The sequence below is a fragment of the Etheostoma spectabile genome, chromosome 21 (genome assembly GCF_008692095.1).
Source record: "Etheostoma spectabile isolate EspeVRDwgs_2016 chromosome 21, UIUC_Espe_1.0, whole genome shotgun sequence".
Classification (NCBI taxonomy): Eukaryota; Metazoa; Chordata; class Actinopteri; order Perciformes; family Percidae; genus Etheostoma; species Etheostoma spectabile.
The window spans coordinates 384,054-395,391 of record NC_045753.1 but is presented as its reverse complement, the minus strand read 5'-3'; the positions used below and the strand labels follow the sequence as shown (position 1 = coordinate 395,391).

At 43.1% G+C, this 11,338-nt stretch overlaps 1 protein-coding gene across 1 annotated transcript in view; it reads right to left on the bottom strand.

Annotated features, from left to right (window-relative positions):
- Positions 1–1,378: 1,378 nt before the first annotated feature.
- The window catches only part of LOC116671474 (dynein heavy chain 9, axonemal-like), a 122,242-nt gene continuing 112,282 nt past the window's right edge, over positions 1,379–11,338 (bottom strand). The window contains 4 exon segments of the mRNA XM_032502789.1: positions 1,379–2,909; positions 4,518–4,653; positions 4,734–4,987; positions 10,003–10,185. Coding sequence (XP_032358680.1) covers positions 2,682–2,909; positions 4,518–4,653; positions 4,734–4,987; positions 10,003–10,185 — 801 coding nt within the window. The 3' untranslated portion in view covers positions 1,379–2,681.

Genomic DNA, 11,338 nt, shown 5'->3' with positions numbered 1-11,338 from the left:
TCTCTCCTTTAAACCTGGAAACACAAAAAAAACAGCTGCAGGACTTATGCAGCTAGCTACAACAGGCAGCACATCATTTCAGACGGTCAGCGGCTGGAAATCAAAGGCTGCTTTTGTTTACTTGTGTGCAAAATACTTTGAGAAGTGAATCTGCCACCATTATCATTGTAACTATCTCTCTCTCTCTCCACTGGCAGCGGCAGATGGCCGCCCACCCCGAACCAGGGGCTGTCTCAGGTTTCTGCCTGCTTAAAGGAACTTCTTCCTCGCTACTGTCACACTAAAGGCTTGCTCTTGGGGGGAACTGTTGGGTCCTTGTAAATTATAGAGTCTGGTCTAGACCCACTCTATCTGTTAAGTGTCCTGTGATACATCCTGTTAGGATTTGACACTAAAAATAGACATACACTATACTATAAATTGAATTGTGCTAGAACATAGCAACAGTAACGAAGGGAGTCAGGGCTTTGCAAAGGGTCAATTGGAGGAAGGTATTAATACTTAACACATTAGTGTTGCTGCACTACAGGCCAGAATATGTCTCCTGTGCAATGCCACACTACAGCTGCATGTGTGCACAAGCAGAATCTATTTTCATAACGCCACCTGAAGGAGTCATTTTGGAGTTTTACATAAATTGCCTCATGCCCCCTTCCTCCTCTTCCTCTCCCTCACACCTCTTTGTTAAGGCTGTCCAATAACCAGATAAAGGAGATGTGGGGGAGCCTGGGCTGGGGCAGGAAAGAAAGAGCTGGCTCATACTGGACGGTGTGCATGTGCATCCACTGGTCGTGCCGTTGAGGGATACATCTTTGAGACTCCACTCTTTCTGGTTTGCAGAAGGTTGTTTCATCTCAAATGGGGAGGAGGGAGAATGAAAGGAGAGAAGTGGGAGGAGGGGACAGATAGAGAAGGGGCAGCACTTGGAGATAGAGGATGAGTGCATATTAGCACTTATATGGATATATTATGTCTATCACATTGTTATTATGTCAAAATAAAACCAAATGCACAATTCTGCAATGATGAGATAAAACATCTTTACTGTGGAGGTTTTTGGGAAGACAAGGGAAATTGATTTGTATACATACAAAAATATATACTGTATATGGTCAATTAAGACATGATAAGAAAAATGTGCACATAATGTAGGTAGTTGTACATATTTGGATTTAGCTCATATGTGTGAAATCACCCAATAGTTAAATGTATTCTGTGATATTCCACAATCAGCTGCAGCGTCATAACACCTCCTCAAAATATGACTCACAGATACATGCTATCGCTCAAATTTCTCCTCTAACACATTCAGATAATTAGCATTTTAGTAATTTACACAATAAAGTTACATACAAAAGTTCAAACAAAGTCTACAAACTAGTCATGGATGATTTAATGGTCTTCAACTACTGAAGCTCAGAAAGCTGCATTTAAAGGCCAGTCTACCCCGTGGAGTCAAGGGAGGAAAGTACGCGATGTGACTCTTTGGATTTCGCTCTTGAGCTGCGTCCAGATTGGCTATCAGTGATCAGTTGAGTACATCATCAGCAACTCTAGTTTGGTAAAATATAATCCATAATGTTTATCCTTATTCCAGCTCTACACACTGTTCTCCCCTCAAGCAGCGGCTCACCTCCTTCTTCGGAGGCAGACACTAAAGACTAGACTCAAATGACAAGAAAACATCAAGCGGTGATATCCATCCATCCATCCATCCATCCATCCATCCATCCATCCATCCATCCATCGGTGGGCAGAACAGTGCGTAGGGCCAGAGTATTTTCACATCTAAGTTGGTGACTTAAGGATTTTATTTGACCAAACCAGAGTTGCCGATTGGCGATTGGGAGGTCCAGGGCCACGCATCAGGGAACACTGAAGGAGCTGAAAGGAAACGCACAGGTCATAATACATGACATCCTCAATAAACCCTTATGGGGATTTTGTAACTCATTTTCTTGTAAGGCATCGTTGGAGGAGGGCAAGGTGGACTAGCCAAGGTCTGCAGCATTCCTGGCCGGGTGAAAATCACGCTCCGGTTTATTGGCCTTTCTTTACACCAATCACAATCGTCATGGGCGGGGCTAAGCTCTGGACGGGGTCTTGTTTTGGCGGCACCGGATAAATCCTGGAATGGAACGTCGTGGATATAGACTAGCAGGGATTAACTAGACTATCTGTTCATGAAGGGTATAATTACAATATCATATATAATAATATATAGATTGTTTCTCTCATGAAAATAATTGAAATGGATTTGAAACTAAGCGATAAGGTGCTGCTTTGTCTTTAATCGAGGTGAAAGATAAACATCTCGTCTCACCGCGTGTTTCCCTTTGGCATAATAAGTGACTTTTAATAATTATAAATAACAGTAAAGTACAGTTCAGGTACACTAACTACATTCTTACAATAAGTAACCGGGCTAGCTTCCTAGTGAGGCCTTCAGCTGTCCCCCATGCTGCTCCCACAGAGGAACTGGACCACAACAAACATCTCTCCCCAATAACTAAAGCTGCAGTATGTTTACATCTCCTTTTTCTTTGGCCACATGCTAAATGTGGAGATGAGCCATAATAATAGCCTCCATAAGCTGCACTGAGTGCACCGAGTTCCTTGGTCCCCCTTCCTATGGAGCCCTAGGCCCCCGCTGGCACCACAAAGAAGTTCATCAACTCTGGCTAGGTCTGCAGAAGCAAGGCCACCCCAGCTAAAGTCCACTTGGAGGGATTTTCTTTGGTCTTCAGGTTGAAGGTCCACACGTAAGTGGGTCCCCTCTGGCGAGTCTTATAGACAGGACACTGGTACACATTCCTGCTGTCCTGTTTGTCCACAGGAATGGCCCTGATGAAGATGACGGGAACGGTCGGGGTGAGCTCTTTCAGGCGGGCGTCTACAATCATGCCAGTCTGAAAGAGAAAGGAAGTTTAGAGGAGAAAGCAGAAGGGAGGGAGGGAGGGAGGGAGGGAGGATGACAAGCCCGTCAACACAGACAGAAACATATCGCAGAGCTGAGGGAAGTTAGGAGTTGGTTTGAGGTGCAGTGGAAACGTCGTCCCGACACTGTGCTTGCCATTGAGGCTGAATTTATTAATGTTCCTTTGTGAGAGAAAAGAAAAGGTGTTTGACTAATCTCCAGTTTGGAGAACACAATGTTGTGGTACCCTTGAAGAGTGGTGAAAGTCAGCAGAGTGTGAGTGGAAGTCAAAAACACACAGAAACAGAGCGGTCCGTCTCATTAATTAATCCTCCTACACTTAGGGCCTGACTAACACAAGTTTCACCATGCATGCACAGTGACTTTCAGGAAGAAATGTAAATCCTGATGACTTTGGAAAAAGCTCAGAGGACAAAGCCCTAATTACATCTGCATTCGCTATAAACTTTAGAGAGCTGTTAAACACCATAATGTCTGTTTGGGTAAATACACATACTGGCATCTTACATCAGGCCTCAATGATTCATTGGATTAGTTAAACGATAATGTTACTATGGTAACAGATATCTACTTTTATTGTATAATCTAATATACATACTGGGAGAATAACAGTGTATTACTCAGCTGGAGCATTCATCACTATTCATCGGTGTCCATCACACAAACAGTTTCATGTCTGCGTTCTGTCATAAAGTTAAAGGTCTTTGAGTCCAAAATGAAAGAATTCCTTCAGATGTCTACAAACTGTACCATGCCTTCCCTTTGCTGGATTTCTAGTTCCTTTTAATGTTCTTTAACGTCTCTTTTGTGTTTTCTTGAAAAACCAGACTCTCCGGGTTAAATAACAACGATAATCTTCCAGCACACAAGGTGTTTACCATATACAGTATGTTTTTGATGTCTGAAAGCCCTCTGAATAAATGGCAAGCTTTATTAATAAAGATGACTTGTATGGTTGCTCAGAGCTCTGTCCAGATGGAGCACCGCTGCTTTTCCACCGTGCTCTCGGCTCCTCGCCGCCAGTGGCCTTAAGGGCTTAGTGGAGGACATGAGGATGAGGAGGAGTTGTGAGGAACAGCTCGTCTGTCCGCCTGTCTTTTTGCCTGCGTCTCCAACTTTAATGAAGTAAAAAGGAACCACTCCTCTAAAGGGTGACCTAAGTGTTCAAGTGCACACTCTGCACTTTCCCTAATTAAGAAGTCTACAGGGATGCTCCTTGAAAGCGGGGCGCGTATACAGTAGCTGTATGTATGTAGAGAGATAGAGCCCTGGGAAGCTGAGTAATGCACTTCGCTCCGCCAGCTGAACGCAAGCAGGATGCAAAGCAGAAAATTAAGCCACACAGGGAATGGAGAAAATATCAAAGTTACTTCACCTGACTCAGTTTAAAGATGCATTTTGAAGTGAGCCCACCTTATGTTCATGTGTTACTCTGCCATCCATCATCAGTGGTGTGTAAAGAGAGATTTCTGTGTGAGGTGCTTGTGAATCAAATTGTGCTGTTGGTGATCTTGTATCCACGCCTTCCCTGGAGACGAGGCGTCAGCTGAACAAAACCATCAGTGAAGAACCTGTGTACCTGTGTGTCCCACCGTGCGCCCTCCATGTAGAGCCCATGCACGTAGGCTCCTTCCCGGGGCGGTAGAGTGAAGTCCTCGCGACTCTTCTTGGTGACATCACACTGCAGACACATCCTGTCCAGAGGCCACTCATTCCTGCCATTCAAACAGAGATTTAATGTGGTACTCATCATCTACATTTGCAAGGTCCATGTCCTAGTGCACCACAGCCCTACCTGCGAGCCATAGCCTGCATGATGGCTGTGAGGAAGGACTGTGGGTTGAAGAAGCCAGCCAGCCACACCGCAGATGGTAAGGCGAAGTCCGTGGTCCAAGCCTCCAGCTCCTTGATCCTAGCCAGCAGGTCGGTGAACCACAGTACCAGGCCACACATGGAGGGGTAGGCCCGCTTGGTCCAACTGTCTGGCACCATGTCCAGGAAAATAGCATCCTGAAGGTTCTCCATGTCACCGGTCATGGTTAACTCTCCCTGAAGGGGGTGGGGGTGGGATGAGAGAATAGATAATAACCAACTGAGATCATCAATTTTATTGCCCAGGCGATTTCCAAGTTTATTGTTAATATTTGTATTGCTGAAAGGACAAACAATCATCAGCAACGCTCCTTTATTCCCTGGTACAGTGAATCTCATCCATGTGTCCTCGTAGTGCTAGCTCATTAGCTGCTATGGATGGCCAGCTAACTGCTAACATGTAAGCCAGCCTGGAACATGCCAGCACCATGCTAAGCTAAGGGTAGCACAAGGCTAAGCTACAATAGGTTTAGACTCTGTTGCTTTCCGTTCCCCTCAAAAGTTTAACAAAGTTAAACCTTGTGTTGTCCTCATGTGGTCCTCATGTTGTCCTCATGTGGTCCTCATGTTGTCCTATATCAATGTTCTTTTTAATTCCCCAAAATAACATGATTGATTCCAACGCTCTTTGCCAAGTACAAATCTCTACTTTCATTAATTTTGGGGCGTCTTATTCAATTTTATAGCATCTGAAAAGTGGTTTTGAAATAATATAGAGTAAAAGTTGACTTACAAAATTAAGTCCAAATAATTCCTAATTTCTGCTTTTGTAACTCAAACATTAGGTATAATTTCCTATAAATGAGGTTTACTGACCATAAATTCAAAAAATAACTGTAAAACTATTTAATAAGTCGGTGTTACGTAGTGTTGAAAACGTCCAAAAAATGACAAACATTGAAAAAAAGGGTCAAAAGTGTTGAAAAAAAGGACAAAAACATAAGAAAAAGTTAAAAATATCAATGGAAAGCATCAACAAAAAAGGAAGACAACACGAGGGTTAAAAGATGTTCATGGGTCCATCAGAAGTGACTGGAGAGACAACGTCCATGTCATCCAGAGACTATAGTTTACTGGTGGCATTTCAAACCTAATATATACTAATTTCTTTTGAATAAAGCTCTTCAGGTCAACATCTACTGTTTGTTAACTGGTTTGCTTGAACGTAAAGTTCAGGTTAACATTGTACAATAGCACTGCCTTCATAAATAAAGATCTCGCCACAATGAAAAAGGGAACACAGTGAACCCTTCACCTTGGCAACACGCCGTGCTGATACGCAGCTGCACCATCTCACTGAGGCAAACTTCCTGATAGCTGCTATTTATTCCACTATAAAGACCAAATATGATTCCATTTGCTGGTACAGTGGTCGACAAGGCTTTTAAATCACTGATCTGATTTATTGGGGCTTGTAGTGTCGAGAGATCCAAGCCCCGTAACTCCTGACAAACATTTTTACACATTTCCTCCTCTTTCTCTTCTCGTCTGACTCAGTCAGGCGTGACTTTTGGAGGAAATGAACGCAGACGTCTCTTTCCTCTCTGCGAGCCAAATCTCTGACTCATTCTGACCAACAACAGGGAAAAAGGTTTAGTTGAAAAGGAACAGTAATGCAGCAGCCTGTTGCCGAGCCAACGGCTGGGAGTCATAGCGGTTGAGACAAACTGAGGGTCTGTGCTGGATTCTGAGGGACAGTTCATGACCATGCTCTAAGCAGGACCCTGCTGGACCAGTGGTTCTCAGGATGGGACTTTATAGTCGAAGTCAAACGTCTAAGTAACCTTTATTACCCACATTGACTATTTCTTCTTAGACAATAGACTTGTACCCTTAGTTGGCTCAGGGTCTTAGAACTCCCTCGTCATATCCGAGCATGCTCCCTGACCTTAGATCTCACAGGAGGTGGAGAGCTGCGTTCCCGGGCTCCATGGCGCTTTAACACACGCTTGCTGTCTTTCTGAATGCTCAGATTGATCTTTTTATAGAAACAAATCATCAAACCATCTCTTCTCTGGGAGACTTTTATAGTCTATATTAATAAATTATGTCATACGCGAGGTATGAGAGGAAACAACGAAAAAAGAAAATATCTGATCTGATGACTCAAATATTACAATTGGATATTGTATATGCCACATCACCATCCCCTAATGTAAATGAGGACCGCTTGTCTTTACAGGCTGAGTTTGACAATTTGGCCTCAGCTCAAACTGACGATGTGCCCACCACGAGGACGGAGACAAAGACAGGAAACTGCTTCACACCAACCACGCCAGGCTGGGACCATACATCAAATCACCCAAGTCCAAACTCCCACTGGGGTAACCCCTGACCCGAAGCTAGTTATTGACCAATTTAAGCAATTTTATGTCTCTTTGTATATGTCTGAACAGTCAACTGACCCCTCAGATTTTAATTGTTTGCAGCTCCATAACTGTCCCTAGTATTGACCGGCGGGGCCAACTGGTCCCCCCTCCAGCTGGAAGAGCCTGTAACCCTGGAGGAAATCCGAAGAGCGGCAGATAAAATGCAGTGCTCTAAACGGGTTTCCTATTGAATTCTGCAGGAAGTTTATGGATAAGATAGCTCCTCTTCTTCTTAAAATGTTTTTATATTCAGTGGATACTGTCTCTCTTCCCCAGACCAATTCACTGATATTGAAAAAGAATACAGACTCTCTCTTTAGTGGATCCAGTCAACCATGTTCATTACAGAATGTGGACTATAAAATCCTTACTAAGCTACTGGCCATGCATCTGGAAACAGTTTTGCCATCTATAATCTCCCCTGACCAGACAGGATTTATTAAGAATAGCTATGCTTTTTCAAATGTTAGACACCTATTTCATGTTATGTACAACTCGTCGAACTCCACTGAGCCTGAATATGTAATATGTACACTTTTTCAGATATTTACAAGTCCGTAGCTTTGTAAAGAATATTAGCTCCCTTTTTCCCTCCCAACCAACAGAAATGTTGCTAGTGCCACCCCCGATATCAAAAGGTGCCATCTCGCATGGATATGATAAAATCCTCTCTCAGAAGCGCTAAACTTTCAGCTTTCAAAGCCCGATGGGAAGAGAACGTAACCAGGGCCCCTGGGAACATATTCTCCTTAGAGTACACTCTTCATCCCTGTGAGCCAAACATGGCCTGATCCAGTTTAAGTTTATACAGCGCACTTATTGGACAAGACTCAGGCTTTCTAAAGTATATCCCGACATTGATCCTGCTTGTGACAGGTGTAAAATAGCTCCAGCTTCTCTAATTTATATGTGTATATCATATCATTTTGGTCATGCTCCAGAGCTGCTGGTCAAACATCTTTGGGACACTCTCAGGGGTTCTCGTGGGACCTTGGACCCAAATGTGCTGATAGTTCTGTTTGGAGTCATGCCAACCACGGTGACCGAGCAAAGATCAATGCAGATTTTGTATCCTTCCTAATGTTACTGGCTAGACAATCCTACTGATCCTACTTTGCAGGAAGTCCCCTTCTCCTCCCTCATATGAGTCCTGGACCAGAGATGCTCTCCATTTTAGCAGGCTAGAAAAAATTAAGCACTCGTTATGTGAATCCTCAGCTACATTCTTTAAGATCTGGAAGCCTTCTTAACCACAGACAAACATTCCAGTTCCACAGTGGGCCTCAGTGAAGCGGACTGGCCTCAGGCTAACTCCACTAGCATCCTGCCCTTTCTTCTTTTCAGCACCTTTGACTTACTCTTATATAAGAAACAACAAAGACCATGTTATGCTTTTTGTATGCATCTGTTTTATGCATTATGTTGTGCATAAGTGTATTGAATATATGTGTGTATTTAGGTCTATGTGTGTGTGGATGTAGCCATGCACATACTTTTATACATGCTTCCCTTCCCATGCTGTCCCTTTTTACTTTATTTTAATTATTACTATTATTATTTTTTATTATTATTTTCATCCTATACACAATTGCACTGAAAATTGTTGTTCTTGAAAAACAGAGAGTTTGGAAAAATATAAAAAATAAAATGAAAAAAGATTCTTGTCGGCGTCTCACGCTCGCCAACCACTCACAACGTAACGTTCCTACTGTGTGGCCGGCTCGCCGTGTGTGTGTGTGTGTGTGTGTGTGTGTGTGTGTGTGTGTGGGGCGTGTCTATTGTTGTGTTTCCGGTCTAGTTTTTCTAACATTACTAGTTGTTGCAACAGCATGTGAAATAACTTCAAAGTTTGCGAGGCCAAAAAGAACGTTAATCTCTCCATACAGAAACTGACGCCGTTAATAACGCGTTTAACTGACAGCACTAAAGAACACAATACAATATACAACACATACATACAACACTAGAACAATAAAGCATTTCATACTAAAAAAGACAATCTAAAGTAGTGCTGGGCAATACATCGATATTATATCATCTTAAATTTTGGACATCGCAATATGGTTTTAAAGGCTGCATTACAGTAAAGTGATGTTATTTCCTGATCTTACCAGACTGTTGTAACTGTTCTATTATTATCCTTTACCCACTTAGTCATTATATCTACATTACTGATGATCATTTATCAAAAATCTAATTGTGTAAATATTTTGTGAAAGCACCAATAGTCAACACTACAATATTGTTGCGGTATTGATATTGAGGTATTTGGTGATATTTGATTTTCTCCATTTTGCCCAGCCCTAAACTAAAGAGCACTAATCCCAGTGATAAGAGAGAAGGTAACGGGCCACAGGGCCTTTCCTTGTTCTTACTGCTGCGGCCACACCTGATTGGCTGCTTTCTGCTGACCGGCTCCATGAAGTTAAGATGAGACGATGAGCAGGATCTGTCTTACAGCATCCTTAACAAAAACTCAGTGTGGTCCCAGGGGTTACCAACACAGTCTACGCTGTTACCATGGTGATTAGGGCTGCACAATATATAATTGTTTTTTTAATTGTCATCTCAATATCAACTGGTGCAATAAACACCATAAGTTGAAAGATGAAAACGGAACTTTAAAATGTTTAATAAAAGAAAGACGGAAATAGTTCCCTTTATTTTGTTTTAAATTCAACAAGCAGTTTGTTCTATTTTAGCAGAACACTTTAATATCTGTTTATTAATTTCTTTACTGCAATATTTAACAGTGTTTTCCCATACTGCATATTTTGCTCGTATGGTGCAGCCTGATGGTGACCGTCACCCCCCCGTCCTCACCTTGAGTCCCAGGCTGAGCTCGCTCAGGGAGCGTCTCATCTCCTGGGTGAGCAGGTTCATGCGCTCACACTCCTGCAGCGCCACCACCTGGTAGGGAGTCCTCTCCTCTGCCTTGGCCAGCAGCTCGGCCATGTTGAACTCCTCCGGGAGCTTCTCCAAGATCTCCTCCAGCACCACACGCACCTGATAGTGTGGGGGGCAGGGAATGGCAGCAAAAAAAAAGTTAAATTCATCTTACAGTTCCGAGGTTACTCAGGTAAGACCCAGACGAGGAGAGAATGCTCCATGAAATCAAAGACTCGCGAGAGGTTGGGGTCATCGGTGTCAGATGAACTCAGTCATGCCATGAGACAGCCTGAGAAAGCGTTACAGTTTGAAATAGACAGTTTCATAAATATTCATGAAGATATATTTTGCAAGGCAGCTCTTTGTTTTCAATAACAGTCTAATCCCTCCAGAAAATCAATGCTCACATCATATTTTTGTGGGTAAGATGAAAGCTAATGCCCGTGTCAACATTTTCCCAAGGCAGCCAGCATTAGGGATCAATCAACGGATTACGTGCCCCACAAAGGATATGAGGTCATCATGTCTATGGATTTTCAGTTCAAATATCTGATCTTGGTTTGGCAGCTCCTGGGCGCGCTGAATACAAAGGGAGTCTCGTTGCTAAGCATGGCTGTCATCACATGCACACATGACACACGCAACTTTAGTTGTTACCATGGAAACTTATTGTGAAAAGTCACCAAACAAACTGAAGCAGGATTAATCTTAAATCGGACTTTGAGTTGATGAGACCAAGTCAACTGGTCGTCACAGAGCAGCAGACGTAGTGTTTAAGTGATGACGCTTTTGAACAAAGGGTGTTTGTAAGAGGTCGGAAAATAAATAGTCCCTACATTATTTGAGGCTGTGCTGCTATTGGAAGGTTAGCAGCAGGAACCGAGTGAACTGGCGGAGAGAAGCAGCTGCCGGCAGCATTTCCACTCCGCCTTCATCTCATGCTGTGACAGTCATGGATGTAAAATAGGACCAGTGACAGAACGCGTCTCTGGTGACAGCAGGCTCTCTGATTGATGTCTTGCCATACCAACTAATGGTAGACTAGGCCAACTGTGTCAAATGGTGTGTAACTTTAAAAACATTTTCAGCATGACATTTCAGCATGATTCCAGAAATACCATTAACCTTGATGCTGCAATATGTTGTATTATGTTGTTGGAGCGCTGTGAGTGATGGTCACAGTGCAGGGATCCAGAGGAGCTGTTGGGGAGGGTTTCAGGATGAGAGGGGACTGAAATGTAAATGAAACCTTACCACCAGTACTTTACAC